Source organism: Hordeum vulgare, chromosome 6H, assembly GCF_904849725.1.
Source record: "Hordeum vulgare subsp. vulgare chromosome 6H, MorexV3_pseudomolecules_assembly, whole genome shotgun sequence".
Classification (NCBI taxonomy): Eukaryota; Viridiplantae; Streptophyta; class Magnoliopsida; order Poales; family Poaceae; genus Hordeum; species Hordeum vulgare.
The window spans coordinates 366,860,956-366,885,585 of NC_058523.1; the positions used below are offsets into that span (position 1 = coordinate 366,860,956).

At 43.3% G+C, this 24,630-nt stretch overlaps 1 protein-coding gene across 3 annotated transcripts; it reads right to left on the reverse strand.

The window, feature by feature from the left end:
* Positions 1–903: 903 nt before the first annotated feature.
* On the reverse strand, positions 904–7,388 carry LOC123402061. 3 transcript variants are annotated; one of them, XM_045095922.1, is made up of 6 exons: positions 7,243–7,388; positions 5,396–5,527; positions 4,424–4,491; positions 2,197–3,942; positions 1,875–2,064; positions 904–1,793 (listed from the first exon to the last, which is right to left on the reverse strand). In XM_045095922.1, the coding sequence occupies exons 2-6, from the start codon at positions 5,415–5,417 to the stop codon at positions 1,162–1,164; spliced, it is 2,658 nt and encodes an 885-aa protein (XP_044951857.1). In that variant the 5' UTR covers positions 5,418–5,527; positions 7,243–7,388; the 3' UTR covers positions 904–1,161. The 3 variants fall into 3 exon arrangements, with proteins under 3 accessions (XP_044951857.1, XP_044951856.1, XP_044951858.1); XM_045095921.1 differs by having other exon boundaries at positions 904–1,796; positions 7,243–7,387; XM_045095923.1 differs by lacking the exon at positions 5,396–5,527 and having other exon boundaries at positions 904–1,796; positions 7,243–7,387.
* Between the last annotated feature and the right edge of the window lie 17,242 nt (positions 7,389–24,630).

The following is a 24,630-nucleotide window of genomic DNA, read 5'->3' on the forward strand; positions in this document are numbered from 1 at the left end:
AACTAAAAGGTTCCCAAAACAGGTCACTGCAAGCCCCCCGATAACTGGGTCAGCCCGATCGCTCTCCTGCTCTATGCGAAGCCCCGACACGGCTTCGCACGGAGCGTCAAATAGCATTTTCCGTCTCTTCAACACGTACGCTGCTCTAACTGCCCAAATGACCATGCGAGAACTGGCACGCATCTGAGACGCAAAAGCTCGGGACGCAGATTCAATCTTCGCCTGGTTGGTTCACTTCGATCGAATCAACACCAGGCAAAACAGCAAGAGGAAGACAATCATCAAGGATGAATTGTTCACATGCTGAGGAATGAACAGACCATCTCTTCTTCCCGTGCCCTTTTGCACAAAGAGTTGGGAGCAGATTGATATTACGCCATTTTTCACTCCTATGGCAGAGCTGATTGTATCGTCAAACAACCCCTCAGCTGCCACGATCACTCAAGTCCATTGTTATTCTCACTGTCCTGTGGAAAATTGGATACTAAAGTATTTTGAAATGAGGTGCTAACCTCAACAGTTGTAATAGCTAATATCAGAGATGTACAGCCTAATCGGCTTCGTAAGACGGAAGAAAAACATCATGCCAGGTTTGTAAAGAAAGGCACAGGAAAATGAACACTAGTAAAATTACGTCACCAGTTTTTACTTGAAGAAAATTGGTTACAATTAATATATTTTCATCGGGCAAAGCTATGTTGCAGACTTGGAACTTCAGTGACGGGAGGTGACATTTTTTGTAGCTTTTTCCACTGAGCCCACTGCCCTACCTCGCAGATATGTAATTCGGCACAGCCCGCAGGTGAATTTGCCAATAGCATGGACAACATCTCTTTTGAACCCTTTAAGTTTAGCCATTTCAGATGCTAAACTTTCCGAGTACAGAAATGTATATCGGCAAGATAAACTTGGCTCAATTGTGAACTGCACAATTGCCATGACTTGCTCAAACAAAATGCAACGAATCATATCCACATATGATTCTATAGTACAAAACTTTCGAACACTACAATCTTCTAACCAGCTACAGAGTCAGGTGAATCACATCCGCATACAACAATTCTGTGAGTAGCCGTCAAAAGATAGAGCGTACACCACCCAGTTAATTACTCGCTGGACGGACATTCACCAGTTGAAATGCGATATACCTCGCCGTTGAGATCAGCAAACGAAATCCAGCACAGCTTCTGTCACCAGCTCCTCCAGAACTCCCCCCTGGATCCGTTCCGCGATGTCAACCACCTGCGACATCCTCATTTTCACCCAGGCACCACCTTCAACCTCCTGCTTCACGATCCTATCCATCACGATCCCGGTGTTATCCCTCTTGCTCACCACGAACATCCGCGCTCCGTAAATCCAGTCTTTCAGAATGCTCCACACTTCCACCCCCAAAGCAGGGGATGAGTTGTCCCTCCATGTTCTGGTGCGCGCTTTGCTCCATGGAAACGCGCTTAGTAGGGCGTTCTCGCCGATCTCGACTAGAGCAACATTGACACAATCAAATAGAAGTCTTTTGTATGAACTCTGCTCCCGTAACTCAAGAAGTTTGTTACAAAGGACTGGGTCAAGAGGACAGTCAGGTAAATGCCAACCAGTAAAGACCATGCTTGACTGTGCATCTTCTAACCCGGAAGATGACATTATGTTTTGCACAAGGACATGACATTCTGATTCATCGTCGTCTACGTCGGAGGGAAGGTAAGGCCGTCGGAGTGATGGTGACTCTGAGGTGGCATCATCCCATGATAATGAACACGCAACAGCCTCGATTGCTGAGGATCTTGACACAGCTTCTGACAAAATTAGAATATGTATCAGTATAGTAAAGCAAACTGACACATGCAGAACTCTGACCATAGACCAATACTTACTTGCATTCTTGGAAGTAGTGCTTCCAGATGATTCAGGTTCATTACAGCTGCTATCTTCGGAGGGTGCATCAAGAACTGAGGTCGGACTGGGCTGATCGCGAGTGCTGTTTAGGCCTTCATGCAATCCTAGTCTATCCAGTCTACTGCTTCGACAGACCAATGATGTAGGCGCATCAACTGAAGCAGTTCCCTGTCATGCAAACATGTCAAAACTCAGATCTAGACCGAGATAATCCACTCGCCAAAAACATTACATGAATTTAGACACTAGAAGAAACTATAAACTATTGGAGTTTCATGATGTTTGAGATAAGACGCCTACCTCTGAAGTGCTGGTAGAGTTCTGCATGGCAGAAATATCAATTTTCTCTTCACGGAGTGCCAGTTTTTCATCAGTTTCTAAACTATGACTGGCATGTGATTGACTATCACCAAGACAAGCTTCAACCCTCTCACCAGGGCAATCAGATGGATGATGGGTGGATTTCTGCCTTATCGGCTTTCTTTTAGGAAACAGAAAATCAGAAACTCTTCCCGTGAAAGATGATTTTCCTTTATTTGATATTGAAGTCTTCGTTGCTGTTGTTCTGCAGCTCTCAGGATTTGAAGCTTGAACGTTTGACACCATGTTATCAAATGAATCTGAAATCACTGGCAAAGACTTTGACATTGGTAACTTACTAGACCTCTCTCTAGTTTTATCATCCTTTCTGCAAGCAGTGAAATCTTCTTTCGTCGCTTCATTAAGGGAGAGCATCTCACCTAAGGTGCATGTGGTCCTTGGTGGCTGTATTTTCTCTTCACCGATCTCATCACAGGTTACCATTGCCCATCGCTGCGAAAGCCGTTGCTTAGCCTCTTTAGTAACCATTGACTCGGGAAAATGTGGGATCCTGCCAAAAGATGAGCCAGAGTAGGGACTTCCATATCTTCTGGTGTAATCCCACGAATGCTTTGATGCAGGACTACCTTCCTCCGAGTCACTGAAGCTACCACCATCTTTGATATAATCAACTTCAGAATCCCCACTACGATCAACCTCTGAATCACTGAACGAGCTTTCATCACCACCATATCCGTTTGAGTGCGTGGAAGATAATAAAGAATCATCTCGTTGGCGACAGTCATATTGGCGGTGCCGAATGATATCATTCACTACTTCCGTGGAACCTGGGATTGCGCCATTATCAGCTAATACTCTGTTGAAGCTGTTCCGGTCAATTAGCCGAAATGGAGCTGCCTTGCGCGTCAGCTTTGCATTCGGTATACTTGGCTTCCCTGGGGTAGGCCTCAAGAGTATTATTCTACTTGGCTGCCAAGGGATTCCTTCTTTTGAACTAGAGCTCTGATGAAATTTTCTGAGCCCCAGTCCATTTGGCTCAATAGCCCGGTCTGTTCTTGATTGTCTTACACCATTATACTGAACAGATCTCATTGGTTTCAGTACCGTAATACGCCTTGTCTGAGGTGATCCCGGAATCTGGTGAAGCCCGCTCATCCATCTTGGTAAAATGGGGTCAGGTTCTTCATGACATTTCAGGAAAAAATCTTTCTCTGAACTAAGAACCTGGAGAGGTTCTTGTAACTCCCCAGAATGGAGAAGCTTCTCTTCCATGGCAAGAAATTTTCCATCCCTGAACTTCTCTGGGACAGTATCCATTCTGCCACTCTTGCTCTCAGACTGTCTTCCCTCATGTGAAGATTGATCCTGAAACAAAACCATTCTGGCTTTCTCTTTACATCCTTCATATACACTCTCAGATTCAATTGTTTCACAGGATGTATGGATAACTTGCGTAACGGACTGTATGGTATTCCGCTGCTGTTGCTGCTGCAAGGCCTTCTTTGTCACTGTTAAGTGGTTACATGATTGACTGTTCCTAAAATCTCTTTTAGCATCATATAAAACTGGTTCTTTAGCAGGAAAGTCATCCCCAAGGCCCATTAATCTTGCAATGACACTTGGTGCGTTGCTCTTCGACTCCACTTCTTTACTCGTCTCTTTTGCTAATAGCATTTTTAATGAAGTCGTACTTGATTTTGTGCTTGAAAAACTACCACCAGGTGCCTGCAGACAAATCCACAATAGCACACAAAAGAAGAATCAAGACAAGAAAAATCATCAAATGGAGCAGGTCCGCCAGATTTTCAGAAGCATATTATACAAAAACTATGTTTTTCTGTTAGCAACATGTTTTTAGTTAACAAAAAATATAACTCACTTGGTGTCTCCATCCGAGGATGCACACTGCCCAAATTATTCAGGGACAATATAACATGTATACCCTTCCGTGACTAGGAACACACCAAACTACATAACCAAGAAAAATCAAGTACATAGCCTATTATTTAAACGCTATCCAAGCCAGGACATAAATCCATACTGTTCTTTCGTTTGGCAGAGTACAGTTCCTTTCCTTCTTTCTTTCTACAGTGTGTATTGTAGATTTCATTCAATTCATACAGCATTTTCATACCAAAAGAATATGCTGATACAAGATTGTGAGGGTGCTAAATCCATAGTATAAGTAATGATAGAAGGTACTTACATCTCTTTCCTCCATTTGAACTTTATCCGAATCAATAGTTCTCTTCACTTCTGACGTGAAACTTTGAACTGGAAACATGACAAGGACATGTTAAATAAAGTATTTTAATACTTTTTTCAAATATCAGAATGTTAATGTACATAGAAAACGTGACCAAGATTTTATTTTTTTTGAATATTTGCAAAACCAAGCAACAAATCATTATCAGGAAACAAAAGAATATTGCTCTAGATATTTTTCCACAGCAATCCTGCAAATCTTAATCCCCATGGCTCCAACTACATTTCGAGTCATTACCACTTCCCCACAAAATTTAGAAAAAGAGAAATTTTAAAAATGTCACAGATGCACACCAACTAACACAATTAGAACAGTTAATAGAGCATCCAATGAATAAGCTCCGACAGAGATGGTAACCAGATATGAATTGCACAAGGAGTATCAAGGTCTCCAGAGAACTTTCACATCCCCACTTAAACATAGCTCTAAGAGCATCTACAACCGGACGCCTCAAACGACCCCTCATACGCCCGCGAATGCGCCCGGTCAGTAACCGGACAGGAGAGAGAAGGAAAAAAAGTGACCGAACCGGACCCCTCATATCATCCCTATACGTCCGGTCCGGGCTGTCCGTGAACCCTCATATCCATCTCAAATATAGGGAGGATATGAGGGCTCGCAGACGCGCACGGCCGCGCCCGGACAGTCTGCCACATAGGACGCGACCCCATCCAAGACCACCTTTTCTTTTTCTATATTCATTCTTTTCTATCTCTCTCTTCCTCTCCAACAATCACGTGCAAGTGACCGTACGTATGAGGAAGAAAATGAGGAGTGTGGCTGCGTGGTCAGACAAATAGCAGACACGCCCGGTCACTGACCGGGAACGTCCACGGGTGTTTAAGGGGTCATATCTGCTATGTCCGGCTGTAGATGCTCTAAGAAAAGGGAAAATGGGATGAAAATACATACCATCTCTATGTGTTTGTCCCATAACTGAATTTGCTCTAGAAGTCTTTGTGTTTAGGTCGAACAAATTGATCGTCTACTCATTATAATACGTACAAGAACTGGCTCAAGAGCATTCATCTGATGAGTCGAATCCTGAAAAGTACAGAAAAGATTAACAAAACTTCGTGAACATGACGCAGGCTGTCAATAAACTTAAGTCACGCGAACCAACTTAACCACTTTAAGAAGAATAAGCAGAGACTAGTGGCTAATTTTCGAAAAGGAGCATGTATAAGCACAACAATGTATTTATTTTTTTCCCTAAAGCTCCTAGCATTTTAAGCCCATAGAATTTAAGGGAGATTCAAACTGATGGCAATACTCTAGCAGGATGCACCCTTTTCGGAGAATTTCAGAAAACACATGCTTAAAGCGCGGTCAATTGTAGGCCATATTGGTGCAAGATAATATCTCGATTTATGCTCCTTCGTTGTTTAAAACCGCCATGAAACATAAATGGCGTGCAGAACGAAACGATTCGACGGGGACGAAACAGTGCTGGGCAACATGGCAAAAAGCATATGCTACCAGGATAAAAGGACACGATAAAGTAGTAGGCTTACATGAGCAAATGAGCAGGAGTAATTACAAAAACATGGACCAATGGCACTAACTGGAGGGTACGTACCACGAAATGGAATCTTGCAGTACAAAATAATGTCTGAAAGAATGCGTATTCTGTCAGAAATATGAGTTGTAGTACTAGTTACCAATTCTTCCGGTCAGAGAGAAATGTTAAAACGAGAGAAACGAACAGAGACCGGGTAATTACAAAGGCACACCCACAAATGCGCAGCCAAACTACTCAGACTGTATGCTTAAAGACGACAAAGGAATCTCGGCGCAGCCGCAGCCACGCCGTTCCAAAGGCTTCAGAATTTCGCAGGAAATCTCGTCAGACGAATCTTGACAACGGGACGGGAGCCACGGGAAGGGTGAAAGAGAAAACAAAAACGACCGTAATAAAGTTGAGGAGGACATGTACTACTCCTCCAGTCTAGGTAGGATTAAGATAGAAAACTAGGACGGGTGGGGATACCGAGATCAGCCAAGTATGGGCATGTATGTGTCCAGTCCAAACGAGACCTGCAGCCGAGACAGTTCCTCGAAGCTGCAGATTCAGCAGGTTAAAAAACACAGGAATACTATATGATTGGTTTGGCTAATCAAACTAGAATCCACTGTTGCACGGAGCGGGGGCGTGCGTGGATAAACGTAATGACAGAGCTACGGAGCTTGCTATTATAGCAAGATAATAATAATAATACACAGGTGCCCGGACGTATCCAGAGAATCGTGCGGGTCTTTAAAGTCTGCTCATTCTGGTAACTGGTAAGGGAAGCGATAAAATTTGATGGGAAAAGTGTATACATAGGCCAAAGTGATTGTTTCTATTTCATTCACTGAATCGCAACTTCGCCTGAAATCATTACTCGCATATTCCCAAATACTGTATCAAGCATTCAGGCCTACCCCAGATTTGCATGCTCGACTGCCTAGAATCCAGATGATAGGAAAATGTGGCAAGCAACCATCCTATTTCCACATTGAGATCGCAGACCGAAAACTGGGGCACCAACAACTCGCGGGCGAGAGAACGAACCATATACAGATGAAAACTCCAGCGACTGAAACCGAAGATGGTGGCATTCGCATCTCTCACGCCATCAAATCCGATACGCTGGTGGCATTTGCCTTTCTTCGACGCGGCGTGTCCCCACGGAATTCCCAGACTGGATAGAAGCGCAAGAGAGTAACCCGCGGAGGGAAAGGGGGGATAATAAGATGGAGCGGGAATGCCTGCTCACCTGAGGCGGCGTCGTGGCCGGCGGGCAGCGGGCACCACTGGAGGTGGGCGGCGGTGTCCTAATCCGGCGGCCGGTGATGGCGCAGCTGGGCTGAGGTGGCGGTATGTGGGAGGGCGAGCGGTGAGTTTTGGGGCTTGGGCGGGGCGGGGCGGGGCGGCGGTGGAGGCAATCAGGCGAAGGGACGGGGGGAGTGGGGGACTAGTGCTACAACAGAGTAGTGGAATCTCTCCGTCCGCCGTCCTTTCTTTGACGGCAAAGCATCCGTCCTTTGGTTCGCCTGTTCCGGCTTTCTTTTCCTCTCCGCGTTCGGGTGCGCCCATTACGTTATCGCGTCATGGGCTGCGTACGTGCGCGGCGTACCGCGTGCAAAAGAAGGTGCACTCACTCCCGTAATATATGTCTCTATATCTGGATGCACGATATGTATAAATAAATATCTGCAAAAGAAGGGCCTGATGGTCATGATCCATATCTGTATAAATAAATATCTATATACGCAATTAATATATGTCTCTATATCTGGATGCACGATATGTATTTGTAAATATATAAATATAAAAAAATTCGAAAGAGGCAGACATATCCTATTAATTTCGGCCATCAAACCAGACTAATCCAACAACATGGATTGCTTCACTCTCATGTTTAACTTATGCCAATCACATAATATCTATATGCAATTAATATGCCATTTACTAGTATTAACATGTGTTGCACATACACATTTACTAATAGTGTTAACAAGTAAAGAAAACTAAATGTTATCGGTTCGATCTTTGATGGATGATCTAAATTGGTCATGTGGAAGCTCGTGGCAAGCATCACTACATGTCAGTTTCTATGTGGACAATTTAGAGCCTCCACTTAAGAGTTGTTTGTAAAAGAAGAGGTCATGGGCTAAAATGACACCTATCAAGGGCATTCTATAAGATCTTCTTATTCCTATTTACACAAATTTTATCTAATATTTTAAAGAGATTTACTTAATCATGGGGATTAGAATCGTTTTGACACAACAAATGAACCTCATGAGGACCAAATCTCCATCGTAAGACACTACAACTGCTATGGTGCCCAAACCGAGGAAGTCAGTGTGTAGCAGTATTAATCAAATGTGGGGTCAAGGAGATGACGTGGTGGCGATCCAAATGCAAGAGGCGCTTAATCTCTTCGATAGCCCATGGTGACCGATCAACCTCCGGTTGTAGGGTTACGCAGCAGAAAACAAAAAAAATACAACCTACACATCAGCTCACGATCACTATGAAAATGTATACAAGGTTTTATCTGATCGTTACCATCTCGTAGTGCAGCGGAAATAGAGTTAACGAAGATCATCGGTGCAGAACTCTTGCAGCAAGGATTTTACAACCTCCCAACTACGAGGAAGTTCTCCTTTGGACAGCCTCTCGGCAGTCCCTCCGACAGCACTTCGGGAGGCTCTCGGGCAGAACCTCACACAGTCCCTCGGACAGCCCTTTGGGATGCCCTCGGACAGAACCTCGGCATGTCACTCGAACTAAGATCAAAACGAGCACTTTTCTACCAGGTTGCACACATCCGGTCTCAACTATTCGTTAGGGCTTCATCGTCGAGAACTAGGCTCTATCGAATATTAGACATCCCTTCGATATACAAAACAATTTCATGGGAGGGATATAGAAAGTCGGATCATTGCATGACATGTGTTAAGATAAAACTTGAGATGAAATGGAGAGCTCTCACCACCTCTATTTATAGTGAGAGGCAAGGGGTAGAGGCTAGGGGAGAAGACCAAAATAGCCTCCCCATGACATCACCCACTAATTTAGGGGGCGGGTGACATCACCCACTACTTTAGGCACTAGTAGAAAACAGATCTTTCGTCTGCAGCATTAGTATTGGTTGGGTTTCGGGCGGGAGTAATGTGACCATTAGTCCCGGTTCCAACGGCTAGGAGCGGCCGGGGGCATGGCCAGGATTAGTCCGGTTCATGAGAGACCTCTAGTCCTAGTTGGTGATACCAACCGAGACTAAAGGGTGTGTGGCAGGGTTGCGTCAAGCTGGGAGCCCTGCGAGGCCCTTTAGTCCCGGTTGGTATCAACAACGGGGACTAGAGATGGACGTGTAGTCCCGGTTTTGTATCATCAACTGGGACTAAATATATCCCTGTATATAGATGCTTCTTCCAGCCCGGACCCAAGCTCTCCTTTTCTCCTCTTTGTTTCGTTCCCCCTAGCTCAAGCTCGTCATCCATTTTTGCCAAGATTTGTTCAAGATTGGAGGCACCCCATCTATCCAAGAGTTATAAAAGGTTAGCAACTTCATCCTTTCATCTCTCATTGCTAGTTAGCTCATTTCATGCAAGTATAGTGATTTGTGAGTTTTAGTTTGGGAGTAGTTGTTATGTGGGAGTTTATTTGATTTATATGCAATCTGAGCTCAAATTAACTTCTTAGTTTGCATATGTGTAGGTGTGTTTTACTTAGTGCCTTCCCGTCCCCATCCTCGTCCTCACTACCATCGATCGCCTGTGTCGTCCCGTTGCCGACACCGCCTTGGTGAGCCTCTTGTTCTTATCTTCTTTGTAAAAAAACTTATTTAGATAGTTACTTGTATAATTTTCTTACTTTTATGACTGTTTGTTATATATAGTGCCATGGTTTTGATATCCGTCCCCGTCGGACCTCGTCCGGTTTATGATTAGGATGTGGTATATTATATTTTATATATGCCAATTTTTATTTCAATTCGTGTTTATGACAATTATGCCCATCAAGTTGACATAGATATTTTTATCTAGGAGGTATGTGAACCGAAATTGCAACCGACCCTCTTGTTGAGAAGTTAAATTTAGTTGAAAAATAAAATAATTATTTGAAAGAAAATTTGAAAAGAAATGAAGAAGAGAAGATGAAATTGGAGTTGTATGGTGCCGATGTTGTCGATGACACAAGATCAAGTTGGATGCGATGCGTTTGAAGATTAGAAAATATGTCATTAATAAAGAGGCTTGTTATCATTATGTTATCGGATCAATTATTACCTTAGTTGCAATTTTGATCGCATTTGTTGTTGCATTTAAATGCTTTAGATAGTTGTATGTTGTTTTATGATAAGTATATATATATAGGTAAAATGTTTGGGGGCACCTAGTGGGTCAGCCGCTCGATCAATCTATGATTTCACCAATGCATATCGGGTTATCGATTGCTACACCCGTCAACATCATTCATTAGCCATTCTTGAATGTTGCATGCGTCCCAATTAAGGTTATCGATTGCTATCACCTTAAATGTTGTTGCTTTTTAATTCGATTCTTTCCAAATACTCTCTAATTTGATTGTTACCAGAAAATGGCCACGTACTTGCCATAATTTGGCTGAGCAATTAACTATATACCATCAAAGCACTCCATCATGCATTTGTATACCTACATGATTCATTTTTCTCTCGTTCGTCTTCCACACGAGCATACCCCGGTGATCGTCCCTCCATCATTCATCTTCGTCACAAGTAAGTGCAGATACAATCATGGCTATCAACACACTTGACGTGCCATGGTTGCCATTGTCGCCGCCGCCGTCGCCGATGGCACTCGCATGTTGGTTTTTTTCTCCATTACATCAATAGTAATTTACCTATTTCTTTTCGAACTGCAGGTATCTTCACTGCCTCCTCACACTTTTGCCTTTTCATGCACATGACCATGAAAACTACCAGCGCAAGATTTTATCATATTCATGGATCCACGAGGTATGTATGTGGTTGTTCAGTTTAGTCCTACTGATTGTTTTTTTGTGAAGCCCAATACTTGTAACTTAGTTTGAAAACCACACAAATTTCTCTCATCTACATATCTCAGCCATGTGCTTGTTTATTTAGATCTATGATCAATTCGGATACAATATGCATCTTTTTTATACCGAGTTATTTTTTTGTGTGGTTCTTTTTAGATGGATCAGTACGAAGAATGTTATATATCATATTGAGCCACCACATTTACTAAAATATGTTGTGGTTACGACGAAGGCTTTGTGTGACAACGTGAAGGACTCAAACAACATGCAAGAGAAGGACATGGAGATATATGTGATTTAATAAATTTTGTTTCTCTTTGTGGATATTGTATGTGTACTTGCAAATACACTAGCAAATATCTTCTTGTTCTTGTAAGTTGGAATGTAATACGCTCGTGTATATGAATTACCCAATTAAAAAGATACATGAGAATCAAATAGTATGGTCGTTTACTGTTGGAACTTTAATTATTGGTAGAAGCTCAGTGATACACGTATTTACAAGCTTAACAAAAAAACATGCATATGGAGACATATGATCTTGTGAGTATGTACACATTGAACCCACATTTATCAGCCTGATTATGTCACGATACCTTGCAATTTAATTGGTATAGAATACCCACATTTCCACGCCATTGTTTTAGATGCACATGAATTGAATACCCACATTTTCAATACCATAGTTGAGGTATCTATTTTTGTCCAACAATATGAAAGGTCCAATTCTATAATTGCAGTGTTGAGCTATTTTGAGTATATACCTATTGAACTTAGAACCGTCCTCACTGTATTACGACTATATAATCCATCTATACATAATTACCCGTCAGTAAATGATTTCTAGGTATGCATTTATACCCACAAATCCATGATACTTGCATATACCTACTTGTAGTTTTATAGTTAAGTCACCCAAAATGAAATGATATGCTCACTACATTTCTAGATATTTCTAGGTATCTATATATAGGAATATGTGAAATCGCAAATAAGTACAAAAACAAATATGTACATATGTGAATTATCTGCGGGTATATGAATTTTCAAATTTAGGGGTTACCAAGTGACATGTGATGTTTTATTTGGTACATGAAATTTATAAATTATTCACCTTCACTCTATTATTACAATTTATAAAAATTGGACAACAATGGTAAGAGGAAATTTATCCATATACCTAAGCACATCCACGTCTACAAATTAAGGTACACTAGTTTTAGATTGTTCTAAAAAAAGTTACCACATAAGGCTCTCTTTATTTGCTTTGGCTATGTAAAGATGTCGTCATGCATGGCTTAACAATTGATCTTATGTTATAAAAAAAGTATATTAATGGACACATAAACATGTGACTAGGTGCAACTTTTTGAGGAAAATGATATAAGTATAACCGGGTATCCTAAATAATAAACCCCGCAAAAAAAAGAGTATCCTAAATAATACAAAGCGCAAATACCTGACCGTGTGTATGTGTGCGCGCGTGCATGCTTGTGTGTGTGTGGATACAATTATCATGAATTAGATCTTGAGAAAAAAAAAACTTTGGAAGCATACTTTAAATCACGTTCAAAAATAAAGTTGACAAATTCTACACTTTTTTGTGCATACCTCCATCGGCAAGGTTGCAGTGAGTATATTGTTTTCATAATGGTGTTCACAATTCCTGACATACCTAATGCTATAATTACTCCCCCTTTTACTACTACTCCCTTCGTCACGGTTTAGAAGGCATGCTTGAAAAATCTCTGGGACCGAGGTAGTCATCGATTGGTTGTGATATGTAGCAGGTGTAAATGCTAATGCGCCTAATCATCTGAGAAAATACTAGTACTAATGTGTGAGCAGTAAATTGGAAGGACGCATGCGTGAGTAGTACTAGTACCAATTAATAGGAGTAATTGCTTTCGCGCCTTAAACCTTGTCTATTATGAAAACGCACACAAATTTAACCGTGTCTTCTAAACCATGACGGAGGAAATATAATTTATTTCATGAACGGTCAACTGAACGACAATGTAATAAAGTAGCGTATACGGGTACTTTTTTGCGGGTGCGTACACGAGAATGATTCTTGTCCATACAGGTAGGCATGCATTCCTGTTTGGAATGTTCTTAATTAGCGATCGTACGTATGAAGCTGCAATGATATTAAGGACAGTTTTTCATATCAATTGAGGTATCCTTGCCAAATATAGCCTCATTTGTTAATGGGTTAACCCAGTAATTTACCGGCCATCTCAATAATAGAAACATGATTTGATCCAACGGCATCTAGGCAAGGTGCATGGGCACCTAGGTGCCCCAAACGGCTGTCCTATATATATATGAACTTTATGTATATATTTTTTGCAGTAATAACATTTGGTCGCTACTCTAGTTTGGTTTTGATGTGATGAACTTGTATTAATTTGGTCACTTAGATGTTGTGCAATGAAGATGAGCGGACAATGGATGTACGATGATCTACGCTCTCGTGAGTTCATTAATGGCCTGCATAATTTTATACGTGTGGCTGAGGCAAACAAGTAGAATGGTTTTATGTGTTATCCATGTAATGTCTGTAAAAATGATAAGGAATACTCTAACTCAAAAATCCTTCACATGCACTTGCTCCAGTATGGTTTCATGTCCCGCTATAATTGTTGGACCAAGCACGGAGAAAGAGGGGTTATGATGGAAGACAATGAAGAAGATGATGATGATGAAAGCTATCCCATGTTCTGTGATTACGATGATACTACAACGGGGGAAGCTGAAGATCAAGAGGCACGAGATGAGCCGACTGATGATCTTGGTCGGGCCATTGTTGATGCAGAGAGAAAATGCAAAAGTGAAAAAGAGAGGTTGAAATTGGAGCGCATGTTAGAGGATCGGTAAAAATGTTGTACACAAATTGCGAAGATGACAAGAAAAAGCTTGGTACCATAGTAGAATTGATACAAATGGAAGGTAGAGAATGGTGTATCTCACAAGGGATTTGAAAAGTTGTTGAAAATGATAAAGAAGATGTTTCAAAGGATAACGAATTGCCCGCCAGTACATACGAATCAAAAAAGGTTGTTTGCCCTGTAGATTAGAGGTGCAGAAGGTACATGCATGCCCTAATGACTGCATCCTATACTGCGGTGATGAGTACGATAATTTGAATGCATGCTCGGTATGCGGTGCACTGCTCTATAAAGATCACTCGCGTTGATCCTGATGATGTTGAGGGCAAGCACCCAAGAAGAGGGTTCTTGCCAAGGTGATGTGGTATGCTCCTATAATACCACGGTTGAAACGTTTGGTCCAAAACAAAGAGCATACCAAGTTGTTGCGATGACACAAATAACACTGTAAGAAAGACGCGATGTTGAGAGTACTCGCTAATGGGTCACGATGGAGAAGAATCGAGAGAGAGTTCCCGGACTTTGCAGCTGACGCAAGGAACTTAAGGTTTGATCTAAGTCCAGATGGCACGAATCCTTTTGGGGAGCAGAGGTGCAGTCATAGCACCTTGCATGTGACTCTATGTATCTATAACCTTCCTCCTTGGTTGTGCATGAAGCGAAATTTCGTTATGATGCCAGCGCTCATCCAAGGCTCAAAGCAACCCGACAACGACATTGATGTGCACCTAAGGCCATTAGTTGAAGAACTTTTACAGTTGTGGGATACAAAGGTGTAAGTGTGTGGGATGAGCACAAACAGGAGGAATTTGACCTACGAGCATTGTTGTTTATAACCATCAATGATTGGCCTGATCTTAGTAACCTTTCAGGACATACAAACAAGGGATACAATGCATTCACACACAATTTAGATGAGACTGATAGTATATATTTGGATAAATGTAAGAAGAATGTGTACCCGGGACATCGTCGATTTCTTCCGATCATGCATCTCTTAAGAAAGAAAGGCAAGAATTTCAAAGGTGAGGCAGATCACCGAAAGAAGCCTCACCACCATACTGGTGATCATATAGTTAATATTATCAAGCATTTAAAAGTAATCTTTGGAAAGGGTCCTAGCTGACAATCTGTTCCGAATGACGCTGACGGACACTCACCCATGTGGAAGAAGAAGTCTATATTTTGGGAGCTACCCTATTGGATATTCCTAGAGGTCTGCAATGCAATCGACATGATGCATGTGATGAAGAATCTTTGTGTGAACCTACTAGGCTTCTTGGGCGTGTATGGGAAGACAAAAGATACACCGGAGGCACGGGTGGACTAGCAACGTATGAACGAAAAAGACAACATGCCTCCAAACCAGTATCAAGGTCCTGCCATCTACGCTCTTATCAAAGAAGAGAAGGACATCTTTTTTGAATGCCTAAGAAGTATGAAAGTATCTTCTAGTTTCTCGTCGAATATAAAGGGAATAATAAATATGTTAGAGAAAAAATTCCAAAACCTAAAGTCTCATAACTGCCATGTGATTATGACACAATTACTTTTTGTTGCATTGAGGGGGCTTTTAACCAAAAATGTTCGACTACCCATTTTGAAGCTATGTGTGTTCCTCAATGCAATTTTTCACAAGGTAATCGATCCAGAAATTTTACAAAGGTTACATAATGATTTGATCCAGGAAAGATTCACTTTGCTACCCCTTTCTGACACCCTTTCTACCTCCGAAATCTTTGTAAGAGCTAGGGCATTTTGGCATTTAAAACATTAAATTAATAAGTGCAAAATTAATTATGCAACTTCATCTAAAAATATACTATGTAGTTGATAGAAATCTTCAAGATGAATCCATAGAAATTTGAATCAACTCATTTGGTTTATTTTTCAAATTGTTATGCATTTTACAAGAATTAATTTCAATCTATAAAATTGAATTTGTCAAATAATATTTTCAGAATGAAAATTAAAACTCCTCATGTTGACTAACAAAAACATAATATAATTTAGCAAAAGATTAACAAGCAAACAGAAACTAAAATAATTAAAACAAAGGAAAAATGTATAAAACTAAAAGAGCTAAACACAATATGTTTTTGATTAAAACACCTATTTCAAATATCCTACAAATTCCCAAGTTGAACATACTAATAAAAGACACTAATACTAAACAGTAGGTAACAGAATCATTAAAAAATATATTTTTCAACTAAATTTATTCACAAACTAGTTATTCCCACAAATTTCAAAGAATTCAAATTTAAACTATTCAAATTTGAAAACTACTAGCACTAACACAAAGTTCATAATATTTTTGACCTAAATAAAAAAGATTCATTGGAAAACTCTAAATATTCTAAGATTTATTCAAAATCTAAAAACAGAAACTGTTGTGTTTAGAAAAATAAAAGAAAAAGAAAAAGAAAAAAACATATATAGTCCCGGTTGGTATCACCAACCGGGACTAAAAGGTCCCTTCCCACATGGAATTTGGGCCGCCGAAAAGGAGGCCTTTAGTCCAGGTTGGTGTCACCAACTCGGACTAAAGATGGACCCTTTAGTCCTTGTTGGTGCCACCAGCGAGGACTAAAGACCCTTTAGTCCTGGGTCGTGGCTCCAACTGGGACTAAAGGTACGTGCTATATAAGTTCGGGCTCTTTATGTCCCAATACCAGCCACCACGCGGGACATCCAGATCGAACCACAACGAGAGGAGTGATGTCATCGACGAAATAGCCGCCCCTACTGCCCGTCGACGAGCCCCTCCCGCGCACCCTCCTACCACAGTGAGCCTCTCCCTCGTTCCCCCTCCCGCCGATGCCTATTTGTTCGGCCACAAGCCGTGCCCACGGATGCCCGAGCACAGCAGCACCATGGCCCACGGCCACGTCCCAACACCAGCCTTACCCAGACCTCGACAACGGTGGCGTCCCAGCATGCCGGTCGAGCGCGTTAGCGCCATGGACAATTTTTAGGAATTTTCTAATTTGCTATAATCACTCTATGCATTGGACAACTTTTAGGAAGACCATGATTTTAGGGAGACCATTTTGCTATATTCATGCCTATATAAGTGTCCACTGGACTCAATTGTCAGTAAACTGTTTTTTCTGAATAAGATAAACTAGATGTTATGTACTAAATGATTTATTGTTTTGAAGGCTATATCCAAATATCATAGTTTTCATAGCCTCTCATTTTTCATGACCGTATGGTCGTTTGTCGTGAATATGGAAACTCACACATATTTTACGATATAACATGACCAACAATAATCGCAAATGAATCAGCGAATTTCTAACATGGACATCATATATGCATTACTTTTGCCCCCAGAAAACGATTGAATTGTTTCTTTGTAAAGTTTTGTGGCGATATTACCAAAAGATATCCCAAATGGATCGGAGGCATCCCCGACGATCATTGGTGAGGAGTCCCCGACGATCGCCGGTGAGGAGCCCCCGACGATCGCTGCTGAGGAGTCCTCGACGATCGCCGGAGGAGTCCCCGACGATATTCGGTGAGGAGTCCCCGGCGATCGTCGGTGAGGAGTCTCTGGCGATCGCTGGTGAGGAGTCCCCTACGATCGCCGATGAGGAGTCCCAGATGATCGCTGGAGGAGTCCCCGACGATCGTTGGTGAGGAGTCCTCGACTATTGCTGGAGGAGTCCCCGATGACAATTTGTGTTTATTAGTGAATTTATTTTTATTAGTGATTATTTGTGAATTTTTATTTATATATTTGTGAAATTTTATTAAATACGATGCCCAGCCCGCATCCTCGTCATCGACTCGGCATCGTCGACCCGTTTGAGAGGCGCCATGTCCGAGACTGGGCTCCGTCGGGCTGGCACTGGGAGGTGCTACCTTCCGGGGCATGCAGCTTGGTGAGGAATCGGGGTCTCGTCATCGAGCTAGAGCTTTTTTGGTGGCAGTCGCATGGGCCACTATCGGTGTAGAGGGAGCCGACCCCCGAGAAGGTGGTACGTCGCCATGTAAGGGAGGAGGACGAGCACGTCCGTCGCTACATGGTTGCGTTGGACGTCACGTTCTCCAATACCTAGCGGTTTCTTCACGGATCTCACCCGAGTTATGATCATGTGATGCTTCCTTTTCTTTGGATGTCCACCGCCCATGGCTCAGTACAACAGCGGCTCTTTGGGTGATCAATTTGATTGGGCGAGATGTATTATTGATATTATGTGATATTATTGTTGCATTAACTGGATTATTCGAGATGTATTAGTGATATTATATTATTGCATTAACTGGATTATTCGAGATGTTTTTGCTTATTGAATGCATTCTAATTTAAATACTAAATTATTTTATCATTCTTCTCGATTAGTTAAGCCATGGACGATAGCGGCAGATAGCATGAAAATGACATCTTCGTAGCGGTACAACTGGTCGCGGCAACCGGCGCCTAAAAGGAGGGCCAGGCCAAAGGGGTACTCAATTCCGCCCTTCGTGCCCAACTCCTCCCCTCGGTGTCCTACTCGCCAGCGCCTAAAAGGAGGGCCAGGCCGAAGGAGTTGTGATCGCTACCAATCCCTCCCGCCGTGCAAAAGCCTTTGCCACCAAGCAAAAGTCTGTCAAGCCACTGCACCCATGGAAGCAAGCTGATTGGGAGTAGGTTCGTTTTCAGAATCCTTATGAAGTACCCATTGCTCCCACCTGGACTACCCATGAGTTCCGGAATGCGCTTCAGATGCGAATTGTGTATGAGCTCTATGACCATCACAAGAACAAGTTTGCCAAGCAATGGACCATTGACATTGAGCACTAGAAGAAAAACATGGACTACTTTGGAGAAGCATATACTCTTTGTGACGAATTTGACTTGCTCAAGCTCATGACTCTCAACTGTCCCTTTGATGTGCAGCTCATTCACCAGTTCTATGCCACCGTTCACTTTGGCAATGATGACCTCGCACCCTTACCTTCATGTGTCGTGATGAGCCTCTTGCGGTCCCGTGGCATGCATTATGTAATGCCCTTGGGTATTATGATACTAGTTTCACCGGGAAGGGCGTTATTCGTCCGCATGATCGGGCTAATTCTATGGATAAGGTCAAGCTGGCCCCCTTGTACATTCCCGAGCGTGGGATTCCTGGATCTTCTAAGGACCTGCTACCTGTATATGATATTCTACATCATGTTTTCCGGAATGTTCTCGTGCCCAATGTTGGCAATCAAGATGAGATTCATGGATACTTTGTTGATCTATTTGTTGCCATGCGGGATGATGCTGGCACTGGGGCTACATTTGATGCTTCCAAATGATTATGGGAGGAGCTCTACTCCACGGTCTTCTACAAGTTAGTCCCCAAGTATGCCGCGTTCATCATGTGCTTCCTCAACTCTGTGTGGGCAGTTCGTAGGCCTGGCGGGCCTCTCTCTTCTCCTGAGAATATCACCGAGCATGAGCTCAACCAACTCCAGAAGAAGAAGCTTTTTGCTCCTCGTGTGACGCCCTCGATTTGATCGTCCGCTAATCATGCAGTCAAATGCGTACGACCAAGCTCAAGGACTCACGGGAAGATATCACAACAAAACTCTAGACACAAAATAAAAGAACAAGCTTCATATTACAATCCAGGGGCCTCGGGGGCTAGAATACAGAAGCTCGATAAACACACGAGTCGACGGAAGCAACTAATATCTGAGTGCAAACAAGAAACATGACAATGCCTTAGAGCAGGCTAACACAAAAAGAGATAACGATCGAATGAGGTGAGGCCTCCTGCTAGGGAACCTCCTAAACTACTCCTGGTGGTGAATGGCCTCCACATAGGAGTAGGCATTGTCGGGGTAGCAGTCATCGTCGGCGGGATACACCATCTCCTGGGCCCCATCATCTAGTCGCAGCAGCGTATCAAGGGGAAAAGGGGAGCAAAGAAACGGTGAGTACTCATCCAAATTACTCACAAGACTGACATCAGAACTATGCTAAGCATGCATCAGTATCAAAGGGAAGGGGGTTATAAGTGGACTGACTACAACAATGCGAGAATAGAGAGAGAAGGCCTTGCCCTATCGACGACTAGCATCTTCAGGGATCTTGCAGCAATAGACGAGAGTATAGCAAGTAACACATTTATAGTCATATTCTTGCAGCAATATTAATATGAGGTCTCACCCAAAGGTTCTTCCTCGACTCCCTACGAGGAAGCAACCTCGGAGCAGACATTTCAGTCAAGTAATCGTTGTAGTTGTATAAGATCGGGGCACAACTCCAAATCGTCCTGTAACTGTGGACACGACTATTCGGATAGTTAATTCCATCCCTACAGGGGTGCACCACAGTACCCAACACACTTGATAAACTCTGGCTGGACACACTTTCCTGGGTCATGCCCGGCCCCGGAATATCAACACGTCGCAACCCTACCTAATCTCAACAGAGAGGCCAACCCTCGGGTCTAAATCCTAAGCGCGCAGAGGTCATGGGCCCATCACCCTTTGTGCTCCTGCATGATGTGAGGACGGCTGATGCTAGTCCTGGCACCTCTTATACAAGAACGATGCTTATCCGGGCCACTCGGGTGCGCGCCGCTCCATTGCCTATGTTTGGAGAGCTTCGGCTGATACCACGACGTCGAGTACCCATAACTTCTCCCACGAGAAGGTTAGTGCGAAAAGGTCTCCCGACCAACTCAGATCAAATACCTAAGTCCATTAGCATCTTAATTAACACACCATCACATCCACGCAGGAATCCACCCACGACACACCATTGATAAAGTTCTCGGTAACAAGGTCAAGTAGTTGTGCAACCGTAACACCAGAGGGAACCGAGGTATCACCCTCCATGGATTCCGAACAATGTAACCGTCAAGGTGGCCAAGGAGGAATCACCCTCGATGGACCATGCTTGATGGGTTGTAGGACAGAGTCGTTATCAGAGGTGGTGAAGGAGGAATCACCCTCCAAGAACCACCGACGGTCAACTACACTGCAACGCTAACATCGGAGTACGTAACGAGGTTTCACCCTTGATACTTGATAGTAGCTTTGCAGCGTCGTACAACTAAGGGGGGTGAGTGCTGTGACGGGTCATGGCTCGTCCATCAGATGATACAGACTTGATGAAAAAGCAGGGGCAACCGGACTAAGGGTCAAAGGGGATGATTGCTCCACCTATACTAAACAGTTTTAAGGTGCAGTAGAATAAAGTAGCAATTTATCAAAATGAGGCTACACATCACATATAGGAGCTAAATACAACACTAGCAAAATTCTAATGCAAGCATCAGGGAGAAAGAATAGGCAATATAGGAATGATCAAGGGGGGTTGCTTGCCTTGTTGCTCGGCGGCAAAGGGCTGGTCATCAGTAGGGTAGTCGTACCCGGTAGTAGCGTGAGTCTCGGGGTCTACCGGTAAGAAGAGGGGGAATAAACAATAAATATAATGCACAGATGCAACACAATGTATGACATGGCAATATGCAGGGCTAAGCATGACCTAACGCACTATCATCCGTCATAGACGGATCGGGAAAATATTTGACGATATTTCCAGAATGTGTGGCTACTATCGGACATGCGAAACAGATGGAAATGTTACTATGCTAGAGACACATGGTAGATGAACGGATAGGTATCCGGGCCCGTCTCGTTTTTCTGATCAACTTTCGTGTACAAATTATTTTCATCCGGATTACAAATTATTGTATATTAATTTTTAAAGTTTTATTAATATGCAGAAATTAAATAGATTTACTTTAATTCATTAAATAGTTATGACATGAGCACTCAATAGTCCCGTTGACTAGTCAATCACACAAGTGGGTCCTACATGTCATACTGAGCTAATTTTATTAACAGATTTAATTAAACCAATTAGTTTATTTAATCATAATTAATTAGTTAACCTAATTAATTACTCTAATTAATTGGATAAGTTAAACACACGTTAAATTTATTACTAATTAAGTGACTAATCCATTACTTAACTAAGTGACCAATTAATTGATTAACTAATTATTTTATCATTATTTACTTTTACTTTATTATTATGTTTTTATTTAAAAAATTTAAGGGGTGGCCCCATCTTTCATTCTCCGTAAGGGGGGGAGGGATTAGCCCGTGTGGGGGTTATCCCCAGAGTTGACAAAGAGAGGCCGGAGTGCTCGGGGCTAGACCGAGGGGGCAATGGGGTGGCGCTGGCAACATGCGGCCATCAGCGACGAGCAACACGGTGGCTAGCAACGAACGAAGGCCGGTGGGGCATATAGGGGCGCCTCTATAGGCAAGTGACAGCAGCACCTGCGGGCGACGAGCAAGCAGCAGCATGGTAGCGGTGGGACCTTGCGCGGGCGATGCGGCGAAGTGGCTCGAGGCGCGGTGTGCAGGCCTAGCACAGGAGGAGCACGCGAGTGGGGGCACGGCGCATGCGCGGCGAGGCGCGGTGCAGGGGGTGGCCATGGGGCGCACGTCCTGGGATGGCGCGACCGGCGACAGGGGGGCCAAAGGCCGGTGGCCTATGTGGGCATTGCCCGACCCAAATCGCGACGGGGGGAAGGGGGCAGGTGCAATGTAAGGTGGGGTTGAGCCGGTCGAATGGTGGCCGAGGATTGGGAGGTCGCCGGAGTGAGCCAGAGCTCGCCAGACCAGGGGAGAAGGGGAGAGGGGGGAGCTCACACTCATTGAAGGCGAAGCAAAGGCCGGATGGAGCCGGCGGGGAGGGGGAGAGGAGGCCGACGACTAGGTGGCCGGCAGGCACCGACAAGGTTACTAGTGCGGCGAGGGGTCGGGGCGAGCGAGGCTGAGGGAGTGAGAGGGCTCCACTGGTCTGGGTGGGAAATGGGGAAGGGAGAGGGGAATGGGATTAGAGTCAGTGGGGCTGGCCTTTTATAGGCCACGGGGTGAGGGAGAGTGGGCCGGCTGGGGGGGGGGGGGGCTGGGCCGATCGGGCAGCCAGATGGGTTGTGGCCCACGAAGGTGGCTTTTCCCCTTTTTATCTTTCTTTTGTTTTGTTTATTTTCTTTTATCTATCCTTTTTTTCTTTTTAAAATGAGGGTATTTTAGTTTTATAAAATATATAAGTTGCACCAATAATTATAATGCATTAATAGACAATGCCATAAAAAGATGGTGATTTAATTGAAGTGGTTTGGAATTTATATAATTTAAAAGCATCCAAAAAATTGTTTAGGCCTCTGTTTTAATTGTTTTGGGGCACTTAATGATATGATAAAATGTTGGCTTCACATTGAAAATTACTTAGGGAACATCTTCAACCCAATCATGTTTTTTATTTCATAGTTTGAAGAAATAATTTATTTAACTTTATTTTAAGCTTGAATTTAGTTTTGATTTTTATCAAGTGGTAATTTGGCTTAGTTAATCTTGATGGCATGGCACCATCAGCGTGTGATTACTGTAGCATAATCCGGGATGTCACACCTCGCTTCCTCGAGGAGCACCTGAGGATGTTTTTGCTACATTGAGTGACAATGACTTTGAGCTTCCTGCAGCAGCCAAGCCATCTTGGGTCTCCAAATTCCCAGATAAGTTAAAGAAGACCTTCTGCCTCCAAGCTCATGTTCGTAGGAAGCTCTATGAAGCCCATGTCGACGAGAAGCTTGCTAGGCGCAGACAGATTCAGATTATGCGAGCTCTCAAGCATGAGGCAACGAGTGGTTCAGAGAAATCCATCACCCCTGAGGAGAAGTAGATCTATGGTCATAGCACTTGGACTAATGATGATGTCTCGGGCCAGCCTACTACCTCCTATGCTGCTGCTGCTAATCACGATGTGTCTGCTAGTGATGATGGTGATGGTGATGATGAGTCTGCTAGCGGTGATTCTGAGGAGTCCGATGGATCAGACGAGCTCTATTGAGAACCGGGGCGATATCATCGCTCTTTTCCTTTATGGTGTCCTGATGCCAAAGGGGGAGAGAGCTATATCATGACGGGATTTGCATGGGGGGATTTGGCGGTCGATTCTTTCGTCGCTTTCCAATTGAACTCTTATTTGCTTGTTAGTCGGTCTTGAACCTATCTTACGTGGAGACTATTTGAGTTTCAGTGGAGATTATGTTTATTATTACCCTTGTCATTTAATCTCTACTCTTTATCTCATATATATACACACCTTAATGTTATTCCCTCAAGTACGGTGTGGATGGTCTCTAAAACCAAGGTGGAGCTCCAATTCCTGTTTGAGTATCATCAGTGGCGTACAACGAGGGGGAGCCCCGCTTTTACTTTCAAGACCATCTATGAAAATCGTGTTGTTGTCAACATCCACCAAAAAGGGGGAGATTGTATGGGCATTCTCCAACTTAAGTGTTTTGGTGATGATGACAACGCACTATGTTATCTAATCGGGTGTCAAGTATGCGGGTATCATATGAAAAACACAAGACGGTTAGATATTCCCTCCAAACGAGAAAGATCGAAGGCATGTTTCCTCTGTGTTTATTCTCTTTGATCGTAGGGATCCCATAATATTAAGAGGGAATCCACATTGGAAGTCTATGGGTGAATCAATTCTTCTCACACACTTTTGCACCCATCTCGTTCCAACGTGTCATTGAGAGAGAGACCCTTGTTTTCTAACTGACCAGTTGTACCGCTTCCATGGGCGGTTGTACCGCTCAACCCCTTGGCGGTTGTACCGGCCCGGCACCGGTCCACAACCGGTCACAGCTCTATTTTGCTGCGGCTATTGGGCGGTGGTAGCCCGGTTGTATCACTATATT

Coding starts and splice junctions, on each gene's coding strand:
- LOC123402061 (XM_045095921.1), bottom strand. CDS start 5,417: ATGGGACAAACACATAGAGATG. Junction 2,065..2,196: donor ACTCTACCAGCACTTCAGAG/GTAGGCGTCTTA, acceptor TTTGCATGACAG/GGAACTGCTTCAGTTGATGC. Junction 1,797..1,874: donor CACTACTTCCAAGAATGCAA/GTAAGTATTGGT, acceptor TAATTTTGTCAG/AAGCTGTGTCAAGATCCTCA.